This window comes from Enhydra lutris, unplaced genomic scaffold (assembly GCF_002288905.1).
Source record: "Enhydra lutris kenyoni isolate GAN:26980312 unplaced genomic scaffold, ASM228890v2 scaffoldscaffold15, whole genome shotgun sequence".
Lineage (NCBI taxonomy): Eukaryota > Metazoa > Chordata > Mammalia > Carnivora > Mustelidae > Enhydra > Enhydra lutris.
The window spans coordinates 3,940,288-3,961,606 of NW_019154099.1; the positions used below are offsets into that span (position 1 = coordinate 3,940,288).

General features: G+C 37.6%; 1 protein-coding gene across 1 annotated transcript in view; it reads left to right on the forward strand.

Annotated features, from left to right (window-relative positions):
• Positions 1–913: 913 nt before the first annotated feature.
• LOC111146991 (succinate-CoA ligase ADP-forming beta subunit) overlaps positions 914–21,319 on the forward strand; it is a 48,347-nt gene continuing 27,941 nt past the window's right edge. Inside the window, exons 1-4 of the mRNA XM_022502814.1 lie at positions 914–1,056; positions 6,534–6,714; positions 18,888–18,987; positions 19,397–19,559. Of these exons, the coding sequence (XP_022358522.1) occupies positions 967–1,056; positions 6,534–6,714; positions 18,888–18,987; positions 19,397–19,559 (534 nt within the window). The 5' untranslated portion in view covers positions 914–966. The remainder of the gene's footprint in view (positions 1,057–6,533; positions 6,715–18,887; positions 18,988–19,396; positions 19,560–21,319) is intronic.

Sequence of the window (21,319 nt, forward strand, 5' to 3'; positions counted from 1 at the left end):
ATAAGTGCAGTGAAATGAAAAAGTCCCAGAGAAAGTTTTGTCTTTAAGAGCTCAGAGATTTGGGGGACTGCAGAAAGCCCTTTTCCATTCCCTAAGTTGACAGGCTGCTTTAGATTCCTTTTTTTTTTCCTTTATACAGCGCTGTTCTGTGCATTGGGCCACTGTACTTGAGAAGCAGCTACCAGAGCCTGTATAATGCTGGTCAGTCCCTCCAATCTATTCCTGGGTTAACATCTTTTACACTGAAAACTCTTCGACACATTTTAAAACCACATATCCAGAGGAAAATAGGCGCCGTGTGTCCCGTGGTCAAGTCTTGATGGGGCACACGTCTCATCTCAGGGTTTTCAATGCTCAGTGTGTATGTCATTCACCTGACTAAGAAATATAGATTCCTCACTCCATCCTCAGACGGGTCTGGTGAAGGAAGTTTTTCTAAAGCTTCCTAGGCGATTCTGTGTGCCATGTGGATTGGTAACTAGTGGCTGATCGTCTTTTTTTTTTTTTTTAAGGTAGAATCGGTGTTTTATTCACTGCTGTATCAACACAGACTTTGGCACAAAGCAGACACTGAGTGCTTATTTTTTCAATGAACCCCATCTTATGGATAAGGCAACTGAGCCTCAGAGAAGTTGGGATCACACAGATGGCGAGGCTGGTCATCTTTCCAATACCACATCTTACCACTTTACTAAGTGTTCGGGTTGCTTTCTGGTCACGGGTCGCATATTGAGGCTGCGGCGGTTAGCTCTAAAGGTCAAAGTTTGCTCTGTGCCTGTCAAGCCCAACTTTGCTTGAACTGGCAATCTCTGCTAAGGGAATCCGCATTCGCAGAGTTAACCAGAAGTCCCGCCCGCCATGGGTGGGGCCACGGGTTGGAGTGCGCGTCAGGAGCAGCTGGGTCCCCGGGCGCCTCGCGCTTCTGCGCCTGCGCACGGCGCCGAGGGGACGGGGTCGGGCTCAGAAATGGCGGCCTCCATGTTCTACAGCCGGTTATTGGCTACCACCGCCCTTAGGAGCCGCGGGTCCCGGCCTGCGCTGCGGGCCGCCGCCCAGGTATTGCGGCCCAGCCCGCTATCTCTTCGAGGGTCGGCAGGAGGAAGGGCGAGGTGGGAGACGTGGCTTCTGTGGGTGAGGTGTGAGGGGATGTGATGCCCGGCTCGGGGTCACTTCGCTATAGCTGACATTGGGTGACATGGGGTTGCCCAGCCGGGCCCGCGGGCGGCTTGCCCTGGAGGACTGCCCGCTGTGGCTGTGGCTGCGAACGGGCCCATATTTGCGCCGCTCTGCTATCGTCCTCAGCCCGCGAGGAGTCGGGCCTTCGGCTGCGGCTGCCCTCTCAGTTTCTGAGGGCCGGCGGGGAGGCGGGTGAGGGGAGCCTTTCTAAGTGGAGGTGTGGGGGCCTGGGCAGTTTCTGCTGCTTTTACCTCACCCCGAGCAGTGGGCAGAGGCTTCCGCGGCCCTTCTTTGGGGAGGGGGGGAAATGCCCTTCAGATGTACTTTTATGTCCCTGGGGAGCTGTCATAGGTGGGAATGTCTTTATAGGATCAGCTTGCTGACTGGTCTGTTCTGGGAAGAGGCAGGGAAGTTTCCCACCTGTTCTGTTTGTTAAGGGTAGTAATAAGATGATGTTTACCAGCTTACCAGTTGGGGAAGTAAGACAGTTATCTTTTGGATCACTTCGTTTCTGGGTCGAGTATAGCATAATAACCACAAGTGTTTGTTTTGGTTTTTTGTTTTGGAGTGTTTACCGTGGGCCAGGTACTGAGCTGGGCATTTTACTTGTAGTTTCTTGTTACGCTTTTCAGCAGCACTATAATGGCGTCATTAATATCCTCATCATTGATGAGGAAATTGTGGCCTGGAGAGCTAGTAATTCAGGCTCCGTCACAAAGCTAAGGCGTAATTCCAGAACCGTCCGGCTCCAAAGCCTGGGTGCTTGAATCTGCTCTTCAGTTTTTTTCCGGAAGACTTGGCCTGTTCTTTCCAACGTTGATACCAAGAAACTTGTGAAAGGGCACGATTGCTTCATAAGTCAATTCCAGAGTTTTAGATTACGTTCTGAAATTAACTCCTTCGACATGACAAAAATGAATTGATTTTAATACTCTAAATCTGGAGGCAGTGAATTACATGAGTATGCTTCTCAATAGGAGAAGTGATATTTTTTGGCCTTGAACTTCCTTCTTATGAGTCTTAAAGAGTGCTGTCTTGTTTTTAGAAAATGAAGACTTGGTGAACAAATATGTTTTCATCTGTCCTTTTGGAAATTCTTTTAAAAGCTCTTGTCTCTCCATATGGAGGTGCCTAGTTTATTGTCTTACAACATCTCTTCTTTTCCACCCACACATTAAAAAATACAGCTTTAGAATTTGGAAGGCCCTTAATCTAACCCCTTGCTTTTGTAGATGAGGACGCAGAGGTGCAGGATCCTAGGAAACTTGTTCAAGGTCACACATAGAGTTTAGCAAATATTCTTAAACATTATGTTTAGTTCTCTAACCCTAGTCTAGTTTCTCTGTATCTTTTGTCCAGTGTATGTCTGATTAAATAGTTCAGGTTATGAGCAGATGAACTAATTTTAAATATTTTCTCGTCGTGAATCACATTTTTCAGTAACTACATTTTCCCCTTTTGAATTGGTGAATGATTAAATGGGTGGATGATTAAATGGGTGGTAGTATAGGGGTTTGGCCAGGAATTGGTGGCCTTTTGGCAGTAGGACTCTTCTAAGTGATAATGTGGAGAAAGACAAAGACTTAAATGTGGGAATCCTTGTGATTCTGTAGGAATATTTATTACCAGCATAATTTAAAAAACGTATTTCAAGTCATAACTTCTAGGGGTGCAAGGAAAGGATTAGCCACACTTCAGATATTACAAAACCTTTAAAGGGGTATAAAAGCAGCATTACCTTATGAGTACTATTGATTCTTTGTGAATATAGGTATTTGAAAGAAACTGTAAAAATATACTTAGAGCTTTGTGTCATTGGTTTACCCTGAACTTTTTTGGGGAAAATTTCAAACTGATAGAATGTTCCAGCAGTCATACAGTGAGCACATATATTGCTTTCATCTATATTTAACTTTTTTTTTTTTTAAGATTTTATTTATTTATTTGTCAGAGAGAGAGGAGTGAGAGCGAGCACAGGCAGACAGAGGCAGAGGGAGAAGCAGGCTCCCTGCCAAGCAAGAAGCCCAGTGTGGGACTCGATCCCAGAATGCTGGGATCATGATCTGAGCTGAAGGCAGCTGCTTAACCAACTGAGCCACCTAGGCGTCCCTATATTTAACATTTTGCCGCATTTGCTTTATCTTTAAAAAACTACATTCATGTGCATATATATATGTTTATATATGCATGTATGTATAAAATTACATTCATTTCTTTTTGCTCAGCCATTTGAGACTCGCTGGCAGATATCATGGCGCTTTATCCCTAGATATTATTTTAGCACACGCCTGTTATTTATTTTTAAGATATTTATTTGTCAGAGAGAGGGAGGGAGAGAGATCACAAGCAAGGGAAGCTGCAGGCAGAGGGAGGAGCCTGATGGAAGGCTCAGGCTCCATTCCAGGACCCTAGGATCATGACCTGAGCATGAGGCAGATGCTTAACTGACTGAGCCACCCAGGCATCCCATAGTACACGCCTTTTTTTTTTTTTTTTTAAGATTATTTATTTATTTATTTGACAGACAGAGATCACAAGTAGGCAGAGAGGCAGGCAGAGAGAGAGAGGAGGAAACAGGCTCCCTGCTGAGCAGAGAGCCTGATGTGGGACTTGATCCCAGGACTCTGGAATCATGACCTGAGCCAAAGGCAGAGGCTTTAACCCACTGAGCCACCCAGGTGCCCCTAGTACACGCCTTTTAAAGGTGAAGACATTCTCCTAAATAACCACACATAGTTATTTAGGAAATTTGTAGTTATCATACTTTGGAAATTTAGTTTTAGATTTCCCCAGTTGTTCCCAAAGTGGTGTTTTATTTTATTTTTATTTATTTATTGATTTTTTAAAAGATTTATTTATTTGAGAGAGAGAGTGCAACTGTGAGTGGGGGGTGAGGCAGGCGGAGAGGGGACGCCTACTTACAGTTGAGCTTGGAACCTGCTGGGGCCTCCATCTTACCACCATGAGCTCAGGACCTGAGCTGAAGCTAAGAGCCAGGCCCTTAACTGACTGAGCCACTCAGTAGCCCCAAGTTGTTTTATTTTCAAGCTGGGATCAGGCCTCTATAGTATTTTTTCTAGTCTGTCCAGCTAATTAGGTGCCATGTAATGACTCTGAATGCTCGTGTGTGTTGTAGGTGTTCATTTACATGCTCATTTACATTAAATGAATTCTGTGGCTGGACCAAGTCGGTTTTATTCTTTTAACATCCCTTGAGCAGTGTCTGGTATATAGGCATTCAAAAAAGGTTTGAATGTATGACTGTTTTTACCAAGCTCTGCTCGGTACTCCTCTTCCCCCCTTATTTTTATTGTTATTTTGAGGTATAATTTATATAAAGTTTACAACTTTGGGTAGCTAGATTAATTTTTACGTATGTATACATCTGTGTAGCCACCATTCAGATCAAGATATGTAATACTTTCAGCCCTCAGAAGCACCCGTGTCCTCTCCCCTTATCAGTATTCCCCAACAGAAGGTGACCACTAATTCTGACTGACTTCTATCACTAATTTTGACTGGTTTTGAACTATATTAAAAAAATATAAATATGTATTCTTGTATCTGGTTTCTTTTCCTCAAAATTATGTCTTTGAGATGAATCCATTGTTTTGTGAGCAACAGGTACTTTTAAAAAATTGCTCTGTAGGATCCTAGTATGTGAATATGCTGTATTTTTTTCTGCTGATGGGTGATTGAGTCATTTTTATTTTTTAATGAATAAGCCCACTATGGATATTCTTATGAATATGCCTTTTGGTAGACAAAGCACTCATTTCTGTTGGGTATATACCCAGGAGTGGGATTTCAGAAAGTAGATGTATAATGAACGGTTTGGGATGTTGCTGGTTTTTAATATTGAAGTGACAGTAAATCAGGGAGTTGAGTTTCTCTGCTGAAATGTTATTCAGGATTTTAGCTTACCAGGCGAAACAAACAAGTTGTTACTTGGTGTGACTGACTTTTTAGACTAGGATTCTCAAACTGTAGGGTGCTTAAGAATCAGGTGAATGACTTGTTGTGAATGCAGATTACCTGAGGCCCATTCCAGAGATTTTGTAGATTCGAATGGGCCCCAGAATCTGCATTTTTAGACAACATCCCAGGTAATTTTGATGCAGATGGTTCATGAACTTCCTTCAAGAAAGTCTGTTTAATAAAGCAATAGTTGATAGTCTAGAACTGCACATTTCTAATCCTTTTAACTGTCTGTAACATGGACTATCAGTAAATGGTTTCCAATATTTTATACTAAAAAGAAATAGACTGTATATATGATCCCTTTAAATTCAATTCTTATGCTGTTATGTGTTTCATATGAGCTGTGTTTCAGTATTCTGCATTCCTTGTTTAGAGAATGAAAATGTATGGATAATACTTAAATGTGTAATTTCAATTCATTCTTCCAGGGCTTTCATAGCACTTAATTTGTTCTACATATTGTCATATAAAGTTGATAGGATTGAGGAATTTCGATATTTGCAGGCTATGAAATGAAGAGTTTCATTGAGGAAATCAACCTGGAAAGTGGTGTCTGGATCAACACCTGTGGGAGTGAAGGAAGGAGGCTTGAATAGTGGGAGAAGTAGAACTGTGGTGCAGTTGCAGTAGGAACTTTTGCCTCCTCTGGGAGATCTGGAACTAAGATAGTCCTTCAGAATTATCCCAAATTGGGGTGAGGTGCTAGGACTTTATAACCTTACCTTAAATCCCATCAACCAGTCATTGGATGCAGGCTGAGAGTGGGAAGGTGTGACTTTGGGCAAGGAAGCGCCAGTGAGAGGACTCAGTAGAGAGCTGTCAGTAGCCAACAATCCCAGCAGCTGGGCTATGAAAGGGGAATCTGAGTAGCACACCACAGTGATCACTACAGATGAAACCAGCGTTTAGTCTTATGTGTTTGAAAGAGGAATCACTCAACTATCACTCAACTAACTACCATATATCTAGTGCCAAGCAATTTGTTAGGTGCTGGAAGAATGATGGAGAGAAGAAAATGGGAAGGATTTTCGGTTTGTTGGAAAAGATGAGGTTGGTTTTAGATCTGCTGAATTTGGCATTGAGGTAGGAATGCTCTGTAGGTCATTAGGGATATGGTAGTGGAGCTCAATAAAAAGTAGGACTAGACATGATGAGAAAATAGTTAGAACTACAAGGGTAACATTTGATATTTAGCTGGTAGGTTAGCTCTTAGGTTATAATTTAGGTACTCTGAATATTATTCTTTGATGGTTTAATATAACAGTTTTATTACAGTTAGGAAGAACCAAGTACTGTATACAAAAAAGTATTTTGAGAAAGTGTTTTTAATAAGTTCCAAATTACTGTCGTATATAATATGTCCCCAATTTCTTTAGGTTCTGGGAAGTTCTGGATTTTTTAACAACCATGGACTCCAAATACAGCAGCAGCAACAAAGGAATCTCTCACTACATGAATACATGAGTATGGAATTGTTGCAAGAAGCTGGTGTCTCCATTCCCAAAGGACATGTGGCAAAATCACCAGATGAAGCTTATGCAGTTGCCAAAAAATTAGGTACTAACTTAAGAAAAACTTAGGCCACTTTGACATGGGCACTTCTGATAAGATGTAAACTTTACTTACAGTTTATAACAGTTTATAGGTTTTGTTTTATTTTTTAAAAAATAAACTTTATTTATTTAAAAGGGAAGGTGGATCTTTATGATTGTTGACATTCTGAAATTATGAGATTATTTTGAGCTCCCATAGAGCTAGTAATTTAAGAACCAATTACATTGGCATTAGGAAGCCTTTAAAGTCCTGTCTTTAGTTGGAGTATAATTATGGGAAGAAAGATTCTAAAGCTTTAAAGACTGGTGTCTGTGATGATTCTTCAAGAAAATAGTGAAGAAAATCTTAGCTGTTTATATGGTTGTAAAGAGGTCTAATAAAACTCCCCCAGCTTTCTCTTGACAGGAAAAGTATGGAACCAGGGTGGTGGGAGGGAGAGGCGAAGCTGAGTGCTAGACTGTAAGCTCCATGAGAGCAGGGTTTCTTTGTCTTATTTTGTCCAGTGATACATCCTAAACTCTTAGAAGACTACCTGACACTTACATAATCAAGAACTATTGATATTTGTTAAATGAATTAAGTACTTGCCCATGTTTATTAGTAAAGTCTTTTATTGTTAACAGAAAACTAAATAGCTTTTGTTAATTTGAATTTTGTTAATTTATATTAATCTTATAATTAAAAAATACTGACTTTAGAAGGTATCCTTCACTTTACATTTTTAATGATTTAAAGATTTTTTTTTTTTTTTTTAAATTTGACAGACAGAGATCACAAGCAGGCAGAGAGGCAGGCAGAGAGAGAGGGGGGAAGCAAGCTCCCTGCTGAGCAGGGAGCCTGATGCGGGGCTCGATCCCAGGACCCTGGGATTATGACCTGAGCCAAAGGCAGAGCCTTTAACCCACTGAGCCACCCAGGCGCCCCTTACATTTTTAATGATTTAATATGAGGCCATAACAACGAGTAATGTAGTAGCTATACATTGCATTTTATTTTTAGCAATATTTAAAATTCCACCAATTTTACGTAGATTAGCACAATCTCTGTTGTATGTATACTTGATTAATAAGGCTTTGAATGTGCTTTGGTGAAGACTTTGCTTTTATTAGTATTTTAAGAAGACAGTGGAACATTTAAAATGTTTAAAATTTTTAAGTTTTACTCTCGTTTTGTACTTATTTGTCTCTAGAATGAGTTTTTCTTAAAAAGTGAGGGCATGTACAAGTTCAGACATATGTCATATATTTTTGAATGAGATGTTTACTTGGAAATATGATTTTTCATTGACAGTTTAATTTTTTGTTAATCAGAAAAAAGTCCTCTTTATTCAGGTTATAAGCACACTTTTTATTCGTTGAAAGCCTTGTGTAAATTGATATTAATTTGGGGGAAATTTTTGTTAATTAATGGTGACCTGTAGCTGGAACTTGTGCATGGTAAAAGATGTGCCTCGCTTTTACCTTCAAAACACTGTATGGTAGAGGCTCTTAAAGGTCAAGTGTAAAGAAAACTCGTGATTGTATTTCTGTAGTATTTCTTGCAAAGGCTACTTATTAATAATTACTCCCTTGAGATTTGATCTTATCTATATGACCTAAGCTTTAATTTGTAAAGAAGAGTCAGCTAAGTAGGAGGGAAAACTTGGAAATGCAGTTGAGAAAGTATAAGGTTTTCTTATTTTGCCCTTCTGTCCTTAAGAATGAAATTTAGACCCTTGACTTTGTTCTTTTATTTTTATTAGTCTAATCCTTCGTGTTGATGATTTTTTGTTTACCAATTCTTTCCTTTGTTGTAATGCTGAAGCTTAAAATGTTTTTCATGCCAGTGTCAGTAAGGCCTGATTTATATATAATGAAGTTGGTAAAAACTGTTGTTTTCTATTTCCGAATCACTATAATTCGCTTTTCTATTTCCGAATCACTGTAATTCGTTTTTCTGTATTTTCCATATATTTGCTCATTTAGTCAAAATTCACTGTTTGTCAAAAAAAAATCTGTGTAGGAACTTTTTCATAAAACAAGTAGGATTTATTTGGCTACCAGTTTCTTGGTTTCCTTACTCCTTATAAGCTTTAATGATGCTTGAATGATCAAAGGAAGAAAGAATAGTTAACATGCGCAGGGTATACTCTAATTATGAGTATTTCTGGGAAGGTCTCTGGGACCAGGACTTAATGTGAAGTAAGGAGCAAGTAGGCAGCTCTGATTTTGAGCCCCTTGGAACAGAAGGTATCTTGTTCATCTAGAAAGTATGTTTTTGTCAAGTAACACTGCAGATGATGATTATAGTATGGAAGTGGGATTAGTGATTAAGGAGGTCTTTTAAATTCAGAGACTCCGAAATGCTACTTTTTTATTTTTTAAATATTTTTTAATTTATTTGACAGACAGAGATCACACGTAGGCAGAGAGCTCAATGTGGGGCTTGATCCCAGGATCCTGGGATCATGACCTGAGCTGAAGGTAGAGCCTTTAACCCACTGAGCCACCCAGGTGCCCCAGAAATGCTACTTTTAAAAGATATATTTAGTAACTACTATGAAGATGTTGAGGACAGTTTTGTCTTTTGTTGGGAGTCATTAATGTCAGAAAATGTTGCTTATAGGATCTAATAAGGTATGGTATAAGGTGCCTTAGAAATACAACTGGCTCTGTCCATCTAGCTAGCAATTCCTAATTTTGATTTTGGCTACTTTGCTTCTTGAATTTTTGAACAACTCACAAAGTATTAATTCCCATTTGTTAGACCTCTTACATCACCAACTGAAACAGTGAGATATAAATGCATTACAGGTGGGCCAAACTTGCTTCCCCTCAGTTCTGTGAGTTAGCATGGGGTCTGGGGCCACTGAACCTACAACTGGTGACTCCTCCTGAAATAGCCCTGGCCTCTTTCCCCAGTATTCCCTACAAATTCTATAATTTTCTGTGTATATCGTGATGTGAAAAAAGTTGGATACACTGGCCTGGAGGCTAGTTTTGCCTGTTACGAATAATTGAAGTTAGGGATGGAAGAATGGTTGGGAAGAAATCTAGTTTCTTTTCTTTTCCTCTTTGTGTGTGTGTGTGTGTGTGTGTGTGTGTGTGTGTGTGTATGTGTGTGTGTTTTAATAGACTGGTTTTCTCATATCCATTTTTTTTTTTCTCATATCCATTTTTTAAAAGATTTATTTATCTTAAGAGAGAGAGAGATTGAGAGCATGCACAGAGGTAGGGGCAGAGGAAGAGAGAGAATCTCAAGCAGACTCCCGGCTGAGCATGGAGCCTGACACAGAGCTTGATCCCAGGACCCTGAGATAATGATCTGAGCCAAAATCAAGAATCAAAGGTGTAAACAGCTGAGCCACCGAGGCTCCCCTTCTCATATCCATTTTTATTTTATTTTTTTACTTACTTATTTATTATTTGGAAAGATTTATTTGTCAGAGAGAGTGCTCTTGTGTGCGCACAGGTTGGGGAACAGCAGGCAGAGGAAGAAGAAGTCTTCTTGCTGAGCAAGGGGCCCAATGCAGGACTATCCCAGGACCCTGGAATCAGCTTGAGCTCAAGGCAGACAGTTAACCAACTGAGCTACCCAGGCGTCCCCTCATAACCACTTTTTTAAAAAAGATTTTATTTATTTATTTATTTGAGAGAGAGAGAGAGAGCACAAGCAGGGGGGAGCGTCAGGCAGAGGGAGAAGCCGACTCCCTTCTGAGCAAGGAGCCTGATGGGGGACTTGATCCCAGGACCCTGAGATCCTGACCCGAGCTGAAGGCAGTCTTAACCAACTGAGCTACTCAGGTTCCCCCCTCATATCCATTTTTAATAAGTCTGTAGTAGACATCTCATTGATTTCATGATTCTGTATTGCCAAGAATAGTATCTTTTAGGCTTTGGAAGTTTCTCCCATTTTTGTTCTAATTTTCAGAGGAACTATTAAAAGCTGTGCTTCATAGAATTTTAAAAGGGGGAAACCGTAATACATAGTTCAGCTACAAATACATCTTAGTTTCTCTGTTACCCTAAATAGAATTGCAACTGAATTGATTTTCCATGTTTGAAATTAGACACAATGTAATCATTTTGTTTTTTGAAAATTGCTCAACCTAGTGAAATTTATGTTCCCAGACTAGTCTTGTCTTTTTTGCATATTTTGTTGATCCTTAGAGTAGACTTTAATTGCCAAATTCTAAATTTCATGAATAATAGTACTTATATCTGCTACATATTTTTTAATTGCTTAAAACATAAACTTATTCTTATGTCTTACGAGGTTAGAAGTTTGAAATGGGTCTTAAGTCCCATCTTTTTCTTTTTTTCTTTAATTTTGACTGCCTTCATCCATTTTTCCTATCCCCTATCCCCTCCCTCTGGCAGCTACCAATCTGTTCTCTGTATCTATGAGCTTAGTTGTTTTGTTTTGTTTTCCAATTCATTTATAAGATTCCATTCATATGGAATATGTCTTTCTCTGGCTTTCTTAGCCATCAGATCCACATCCATGTTGTTGCAAATGGCAAAGTGTTACTCTTTTTTTGTGGCTGAATACACACACACACACACACACACACACCATGTGCATATACCATAATTTCTTTACCCATTCATCCATCAAGGGATGTTGTTTCCATATCTTGGTTATTGTAAATAGTGCTGCAGTGAACATGGGGTACATGTATTTTTTCAAGTTAGTGTTTTCTTCAGATAAATATCCAGAAGTGAAATTGCTGTATCATATAGTAGTTCTATTTTTAATTTTTTTGAGGAACCTCTTTACTGTTTTCCACAAGGCTGCACCAATTTATATTCCCATCAACAGTGCATGAATGTTCCCTTTGCTTCAGATCCTCATCAACACTTGTTATTCCTTGTCTTTTTTCTATAATAGCCATTGTAGCAGGTATGAGATATATCTTTTTCTGGTTTTGATTTGGATTTCCCTGATATATAGTGATTTTGAGCATCTTTTTTATATGTCTGCTGGCCATTTGTAGGTCTTTGGAAAAATGTCTTCACATCTTCTGCCTGTTGTTTAATCACTTTTTTCCCCTATAATTGAGTTGTTTGAGTTCTCTATATGTTTTGGATATTGTCAGAGTTATGATTATGGTATGATTTGCAAATATTTTCTCTCAGTAGGTTGCTGTTTTATTTTGTTGATGATTTCCTTTGGTATGCAGATGTGTTTTAATTTGACATATCCCACTTATTTTTGCTTTTGTTGCTTTTACTTTCGGTGTCAGATTGGAAACATCATCACCAAGACCTAATGTCAGAGAGCTTGCCACGTCTATTTTCTTCGAATTTTATGGGGTATTTTTAGGTCTTACGTTCAAGTCTTTAATGCACTTCAAGTTAATTTTTCTGTATGGTGTAAGATGGTGGTTGACTTTCATGCTTTTGCATATGGCTGTCTAGTTTTCCCAACATCATTTCTTTTAGTTATTTATTTAAAAACTTTTTAAGATTTATTTATTTTTAGACAGAAAGCGAGCAAGTGTGGGGGTGAGGGAGAGAGGAAGGGAGAATTCCAAGTAGACTCCCTGCTGAGTGCGGAGCCTAACACAGGGCTTGATCCCAGGACCCTGAGATTATGACCTGAGCCAAAATCAAGGGTCGGACGCTTAACCAACTGAGCCATCCAGGCGCCCCTTCCCAACACCATTTATTGAAGAGACTATCTTTTTTACATTTTATATTCTTGGCTCCTTTTTGATAAATTAATTGACCATGTATATATGGATTTATTTCTGGGCTCTCTACTTTGTTTTGTTATGTCAGAAGTATACTGTTTTGATTATTGTAGCTTTGTAATATAGTTTGAAATCCAGGAGTGTGGTATCTCCAGCTTTTTTTCTGTTTTTGCAAGATTGCATTGGCTGCTTGGGGTTGTTTTTTTGGTTCCATACTAATTTTAGGATTGTTTGTTCTATTTTGTGAAAAATGCCATTGGAATTGTGATAGGGATTGAATTGAATCTGTGGATTGCTATGGGTAGTATGGACATTTTAACTGTATTATTTCGATTTTTCAGTATGGAATATCTTTCCATTTATTTTTGTCTTCTTCAATTTCTTTAATCAATGCCTACAGTTCAGTACACAGGTCTTTTACCTCCTTGGTTAAATTTATCCATAGGTATTTTATTCTTTTGCTGCAGTTGTAGATGAGACTTTTTAAAAAAAAATTCTCTGATAGTTCATGATTAATGTATAGAAATGCAATTGACTTTTGTTTATTGACTTTGTGTCCTGCAGTATTAGTGAATTCATTTATTCTAATGGTTTTTTGATGGGATCTTTAAGGTTTTCTATATATAATATCATGTCATATGCAAATAGTGAACAGTTTTACTTCTTCCTTTCCAGTTTGGATGCCTTTTATTTCTTTTTCTTGCCTAATTGCTATAGCTAGGACTCCCAGCTCTGTGTTAAAGTGGCAGGAGTGGACCTCCTTCTCCTGTTGCTGATCTTAGAGGCAAAGCTGTCAACTTTTCACTGTTGAGTTGGATATTTAGCTGTGGGCTTGCCATATATGGCCTTTATTATGTTGAAGTATGTTCCTTCTATACTGCCTTGTTGAGGTTTTTACATAAATGGATGTTGAATTTTGCCAAATGCTTTTTTTTTTTTGCATCTGTTGAGATGATCATATATTTTTTACCCTTCATTTTATTAGTAAAGTGTATCACAGTGAATGATTTGTAGATGTTAAATCAGTCTTCATCCCTGGAATAAATCCCAGTTGATGATGGTTATGGTTCTTTTAATGTATTGTTGTATTCAGTTTGCTAATATTTTGTCGACGATTTTTACGTCTATGTTCATCAGGGATATTGGTCTGTAGTTTTCTTTGCTTCTGGCATCCTTGTCTGGTTTTGGTATCAGTAATTCTGGCTTTGTAAAACAAATTGCAGATGTTCCTACCTCTTTTATTTTTTGGAAGAGTTTGAGAAGGATTGATATTCATTTTTTAATGTTGATAGTATTCACCAGTGAGCCATCTGGATCTGGACCTTCATTTGTTGGGAGGATTTTTACTACTGATTCAATCTCCTTACTGGTAATCTGTTAAGATTTTATGTTTCTTCATAACCCAGTCTTGGTAGGTTGTATGTTTCAGGGAATTTATTTCTTCTTGGTTGTCCAATTTGTTGTCGTGTAATTGATCATAATAGTCTCTTATCCTTTGTATTTCTGAGTGTTCAGTTGTAATATCTCATCTTTTTGTGTCTGGTTTTATGAATCCACTCTTTTTTTGTTGTTGTTGGTGAGTCTAGCTAAAGGTTTGTCATATTGTTCATCTTTTTGAAGAAGCAGCTCTTAACTTTCATTGATCTTTTCCATTGTCTGTTTAATCTCTATTTTATTTATGTTCTAACCTTGGTTATTTCCTTCCTTCTACTAACTTTGGGCTTCATCTGTTCTTCTTTCTTAGTTCCTTGAGGTGCAGAGTTAATTTGTTTGAGATGTTTCTTGTTTCTTGAGATAGGCTTTTATTACTGTGAATTCTTAGACTGCTTTTGCTGATTCCATAAATTTTGTATATTTCCATTTTGTTTGTCTCAGTGTATTTTTTAATTTCTTTTTTGATTTTTTCCTTGACCCATTGACAGCATGCAGTTTAGTCTTCATGTATTTGTGAATTTTCCAGGTTTCTTTCTTTAATTGATTTCTGGTTTCATACCATCGTGGTTGGAAAAAACGCTTGATGGGATTTCAGTCCTCTTAAATTTATTAAGACTTGTTCTGTGGTTTACCATGTGATCTCTCCTGGAGTATGTTCCATGTACACTTGAGAAGAATATGTATTGTTGCTTTTGGATGCAACATTGTATATATATATTAAGACCATGGTTGAATATGTTGTTTAAGGCCTGTGTTTGCTTATTGATTTCTGTCTGGGTGATCTATTGATTGATGTATGTGGGTATTGAAATCCCCTACTATTAATTGTATTGCTTGTCTCTTTCCCCCTTTATGTCTGTTAACATTTGCTTTATATATTTAGGAGCTCTTAGGTGCATAAATATTTACCAGTGATACGTCCCATTGTTGGATTGACCCTTTTATCATTATGGAACACCCTTCTTTGTCTCTTGTTATAGTCTTTGTTACAAAGTTGATTTTGTCTGATATAAGTATAGCTACCCCAGCTTTCTTTTGGTTTCCATTTGCATGCAATATCTTTGTTCATCCTTTCACTTTCAGTCTGTTTGTGTCCTTATATCTAAAGTGAGTCTCTTACAGTCAGCATAGATTAGTCTGTTTTTTTATTTACTCAGCCGTTCTGTGTCTTAGTCCTAATGTATAGGATTCTAGTATAATTAAGGTGGAATTTTTGTCTGACTGAATAAACATATGCAAAGGTTGCCAATTAATGAATAACAGCCTGGAGGGAGATTCTAAAGGCATAAAATAGGACTTTGCCTTCTTTTTTTTCTCCTCAGTGCTTTATTAATGACTATATATATGAAGAATGTTTAAGACATTTATGACTAACTAAAGCTAGGAGGGGTATGACTATATTTTAAAGACAACCTTGGAATCCATTAAAGGTCTTGTCTGACTACAGCAAAGGGCCAAATCTAGTAAGACTGTAAGCTCTCTAAGGGCAGGTAGGTCTCTCTTGCTCTTTGGTAGATCTATGGCTCCAGCAAGTAACTGGTATATAGATGTAATTGTTGAATGAATTAATGGAATTGAATAAAATCTTTGTTTCAATCAGTTGTCCTCAGATTTCTCTTGTAATCCCTCTTGTCTTGATGAAACTGTATTCATTAAATTTTTTTTGGTGTTTCTTTTGTTGTAAAGGGCTTTTTTAGAAGGAACTTTTGAGGAATCTTCTCTGCCCTTAAGGAATTTATATTCCTAAAGAAAGGAAATTGACACTTTGTGGAGGAAGAGACTTCTTGTCTTGTAAAATGTATTTTGAAAAAGTAGAGCTTTATTACTCTAATAGGTCAGTTTTTTAAGTTCTCAGTTTAATGTTAGGAATGTTTGAATTTAGCCCAGCAAATCACCAGTTTATTGCCCATTTTTATGTTATATCTACACTGTTGGGATTACATTTATTCTCTTTGGATATAAATGAATATTTCTAAAGTACTGGAAAAGCCAGGTAACCAGAAACAGGTAAAATGACTAGTGGCTGCTCCTTTTAGTTTGGGCATGAACTCTGTAATTTGCCGTTGTCCCAGAGGCTACCTGTTTTCTTTCCAATAAGAAAATTGTTCATTTTAAGGACATTTTTTAAGTTTTCTCTATTCTTCATCTAATATTAGTTGTTTTTACCTGGGAATGGTGGGGACTGTGGCAGATAGAAAAGGGTCTGTCTTGTGTAAACCAGGCATTTCTAATCAGCTTTAGTTGCAGGTCCCAGTATTTCCAGTTCTGAGTTTTTAAAAGAGCAGTGGAAAATCAAGGTATGCAACAATTCTTTCCATTTTTAAATGTTCTTTTATTCAACATTCAGAAAATATATGCTAGGAACGCTCCCAGGAGCTTGAGAACATCCGTGAACACAACGAAGATTCTGCCCTTTTGGAGTCTATATTCTAGTGGGGGAGCAAAACAATAAATGGTAAACATGAGAAAATTATATATTATGTTTGAAGGTGATGAATTCTATGGAAAATAAATAAGCAGGGTAAAGAGGCTTGGTTCCTGGTGGGCAGGTTGTACTATTAAATAAAATGATCAGGGTAAGTCTAATGGATAATGAGATGTAAGAAGAAAAACTTGAAAGGAATGTGGACCTTTCTCAAGTGGTTACAGGTGTCTTCTGGTATCTGAAAGTAGAGCATTCTTGTGAAACCTTTTGTAGGCCAAAATGGCATAAAGTGAAAGAAGTTAGCATTAATTATGAGGAAAAAATTTCAGGCGTTCTCAGACCCAGTAAATGACCCTTCCTAGGCTAAAGCACAGATGCTCACAGGCACAGTTCAAAGCTTTGGTGCTGGATGCTGAGTATAGTTCCTGGGTAAAGAGCTTGGCCACTTTTGTGGTTTGGGGTACATGCTACCTCTGTAATGGCTCTCTGCAAAATCAACACTGATATTTTTGCAGAAGTAAAGATCACTTTCAGATTTCTTTTGGTTAGTGAAAACAGGTAACTGATGTAGGTCTTCTGTAAAAGTGAAGTGGTGTAATGCCAACTTTTGAAAAGCAGAGGATTCCTGTACCTGATGAAGAGTATTCCGGGCGGAGGGAGCATTAGAGCCAATTCCCGAAGGCGTAAGTATGCCTGGGAACAGTGGAGACTAGTGTAGCTGGAGTGGAGTGAACGATGAGGAGGTGATAGGGGATACAAATAGTAATGGTACTGGGGGATTATATAGATCCTTGTAGGTCATTGTAAGGAGTGTGACTTTCACTTTGAGTAAAATGGGCATTCACTGTAAGGTTTTTTTTTTTTAAAGATTTTATTTATTTATTTGACAGAGAGAGAGAGATCACAAGTAGGCAGAGAGGCAGACAGAGAGAGGGGGAAGCAGGCTCCCCGCCGAGCAGAGAGCCCAACGCGGGGCTCCATCCCAGGACCCCGGGATCATGACCCGAGCTGAAGGCAGAGGCTTTAACCCACTGAGCCACCCAGGCGCCCCCACTGTAAGGTTTTAAATAGAGGAGCGATGTGCTCTCTTCGCTGCTTTGAGAATACTGTCAGGACGGGGGTAATCTAGGTGAGATAGAATGGTGATTGGGACTAGGGTTCAAACTAGGTGATGAGGAGTGGTCAAGATTCTGGATAAATTTTAAAGATGGGTATGGGGTGTAAGAAAGATGGCTTTTTATTTATTTTTTTATTTTTTTAAAGATTTTATTTATTTATTTGTCAGAGAGAGAGAGGGAGAGAGAGCAAGCACACGCAGACAGAATGGCAGTCAGAGGGAGAAGCAGGCTCCCTGATGAGCAAGGAGCCCGATGCGGGACTCGATCCCAGGATGCCAGGATCATGACCTGAGCCGAAGGCAGCTGCTTAACCAACTGAGCCACCCAGGCGTCCCGAAAGATGGCTTTTTAAAAAAACATCCTTAACTGACTTAAGGGCCATCTTCTAATTTCTAAATGTAGACTCATTTACATCATAAATTTTCTAAACATTCTTTTTAAATAATTGTTTAGGTGTAAACTTTAGGTCCGTTCTTACTGGTTTTATCAGAAATTGTGTTTGTTATCTCTTTGATTTTGTTGGTTTATCTGATTAGGTGAGAGTCCCCACATTCTGCATGGTGTGTGCATGGATTGGTAGTTACATACGAGGGACTGCTTTGGGATTGTGACCAATTAGAATAAGGTTATTATTTTGCCATAATGTAATATAAGTGTTGCACTGCTAGTATAGGCACAATGCTGTGAGAGGCAAAATGAGGAGATTCTGAAATTCTCCATGTCTGGGGAGACAGAGAATGCCCCTCGAAGAGGAGTAACCTTAGACCATGAATGATGAGGGGTACCCAGGTTAACCAGCTGGTTTGCTGCTTTCCTTCAGCACATTAGAAAGAGGAAGATAGAAGAGAGATCAGTCTACCTGTTAAAGAAGAAAAATTCAGGGTATTTATTTTAAAAATTTCATTTAAAATTTTTTTAAAGTATTATAAAAAATAAAAAATTTAAGACTTATAAATGTAACATCCCTGAATCTTCTGCTAAATATAGTTTAACTTCTGATAATACTCCTCATAACAGTGTAGCTCAAGAATGTGTATTAACAAGTCTTTCTGTTACTGGAACAATGTAAGTTGGTACCAGTACTGGCAGTTTTCCCTTAAGTTATAATGTATATTCTGCTCAGAGTAGCATTTTTAACTCAAATTTTCACAGGATAGCAATTTTACATGTGAACAGAAAGGGAAGGAAATGTTGGGAAGTCATTTGAATCTTAATTTTTATACTTTTAATATCTTCCAAAGCATTAGATATTCAGTGTTAAGGAAAAGTAAAAAATTATTTTCAGTCTACTTTAAGAAATGGTATCATATGAGTGGCTAATTTTTTAGCTTGTGGATCTTTAGATGGTGAATGTTTTAATGTTCTAATCTAGAAAAATTATATATGTGGACTACATTTTTTTGACATTGTGGGTAAATGAGTCTTTACTGCATTTAATAACATCATTTAATATATATGCTTAATAACAGTAACATCTTGCATGCTATTCCATGCTGCTTATCTAATGGAAGTGTTTTTCTTCTAGGTTCAAAAGACGTTGTGATAAAGGCACAGGTTTTAGCTGGTGGTAGAGGAAAAGGAACATTTGAGAGTGGCCTCAAAGGAGGAGTGAAGATAGTTTTCTCGTAAGTCCTGCTTTTTAAAGAAAAATCATCACTATTAAAGAAAAAATATATTTTAAAAATTATCCCTATTACTGAATTGATGAAAATACTGAAATTTAAATATTAAATGAGTGGGGTTCCTGGGTATTCTGTCAGTTGAGTGTCCTACTCTTGATTTTGACTCAGGTCATGATCTCAGGGTCTTAAGATTGACCCATGTCGGGCTCCGCACTAAGCACAGAGTCTGTTTGAGTTTCTCTTCCTCTGCCTCTCCCCCTGTTGGTGTATTCTCTCTCTCTCTCTGTCTCTCAAATAAATAAATCTTTAAAAAAAATTAAAACATTAAGTGAGATAAAATTTTGGTTGTCATATGTTTTTGTTTTTCTCAGTTGGAGGAGAAAAAAAATTTGAGTTCTTTTTCTTTTTTCAGTCCAGAAGAAGCAAAAGCTGTTTCCTCACAAATGATTGGGAAAAAGTTGTTTACCAAGCAAACAGGAGAAAAAGGCAGAATATGTAATCAAGTATTGGTTTGTGAGAGAAGATATCCCCGGAGAGAATACTACTTTGCAATAACAATGGAAAGGTCATTTCAAGTGAGTAATTGTAGACATGATACCTTCAGGATGATTTTACTACATTCAATTTCAAAGGTTGATTATTTCTGTTTGTATGGGAAGGATTAAAAAGGTATGATCCATAATCTTATTTGTATATGTCATGAGCACAATATTTTTGTGTCATTTAAAAAAAAACCCCTGCATGGTTAATGATATAAAATTTATTATGTAATATTGTGGTAAAAAAAGCTGTAGGCAAAACCTTGCTGAAATAGAATCCACAGGACTTCTAAATTGTTAATTTACTAAAAGTAGCTTAAATCCTTTGGATTCATCTCTAGATTCCATAGACTGAGAAAATAATTTCTTTTTCTTTTTCTTTTTTTAAAGAATTTATTTATTTATTTGAGGGAGAGAGAGAGAGCATGACAGGGGAGGTCAGAGGGAGAAGCAGACTCCCCATGGAGCTGGGAGCCCGATGCGGGACTTGATCCCGGAACTTCCGGGATCATGACCTGAGCCAAAGGCAGTCGCTTAACCAACTGAATCACCCAGGTGCCCGAGAAAATAATTTCTAGCAGAGTAAAATCTTTTAACAAAGATAGTTTCTGAACCCATTAAAAGAATGTGTTTCCATGGCTTCATCTTCTTCCTTTTCAACCTCTTGGTGTTTTGTTTTTGTTTTTTGTTTTGTTTTGTTTCTTAATGGTTTGGGGTTTATTTCACTAGGCATTTTGGTGTTTGGCAAGTTGAAGGATGACTGACATTCAATAGCAAACCATATGATTCTAAGGAGCATAACGGTACCTTTGCTTTTCTCTCTTTAGGGAACCTAAAATGCTAGCACTTAAGGTGTCAGGTGAGGAGGAAGTCCTTTCATAGACCTCTTGGGATTGAGAGAACGTTGATAATCATTTTATACTATAACTATCTGGCTTTTTGAATGCATTGGCTAGATTTAATGGGCCGAATCTTTGTAGTAGCTACTTTGTCTTTTGAAGCAACTTGAGTATGTATTTGGAAGCCCTAGAAAGGATTTGATGTACATTACACAATTACACAATTAGTAATACAACAAAAATTTTAAGAGTAATGAAAATAGGTTTCTTACATAAGACAGCTTTTTAAAAATAGCTATTTTCAAAAAAAAAATAGCTATTTTCTATACTGTGATTTTTTTTCCTACAGTTAATTAAATCTAGTAATGTTTGAGTAATATTGTAAAGTGTCTTTTGTAACTTAATTTTTGCAAGAAAGTATTTCTTAAGATATAACACTAGATGGTAGTAAAAACCCACTCAGGATATACAGGATAAAAGACATAGTTTTATTTGTAAGTGATGTCTTTACCAATATAGGTTTCTCTATGTGGTAGAATTTAGTTTTGTAAGTTACTTTAGAAGTCTCATGACAATAACCTTATATATTACACACTTTTACAAATTCACTTATTTTCACTGTATTTTCTTTTCTTTTTTTTTTTTTTTTGAGAAGGAGCGCGCTTTATTGGAGACATGTATTTTCTTTTCTATTGATGTTGTCTATCAACATGTTTCATTTTGTAAGTTATGTTTTTACTTTTTGTTTTAGAGTTATGAGTCCTATAATATTAAACATTCAGAGTACCTCATTTTGATTGGAGTAAATATGGCAAACTGAATATGTGTTATTAAAGATACAACTATAACACACTGAAAATATTTTATTAAAAATATAATGACCACTGAGAGAAGAGTCATAACCAAATGCATTAGGGAAAAGGATCAAATTTGAGTTCATTTTAAGGACTTGAATTT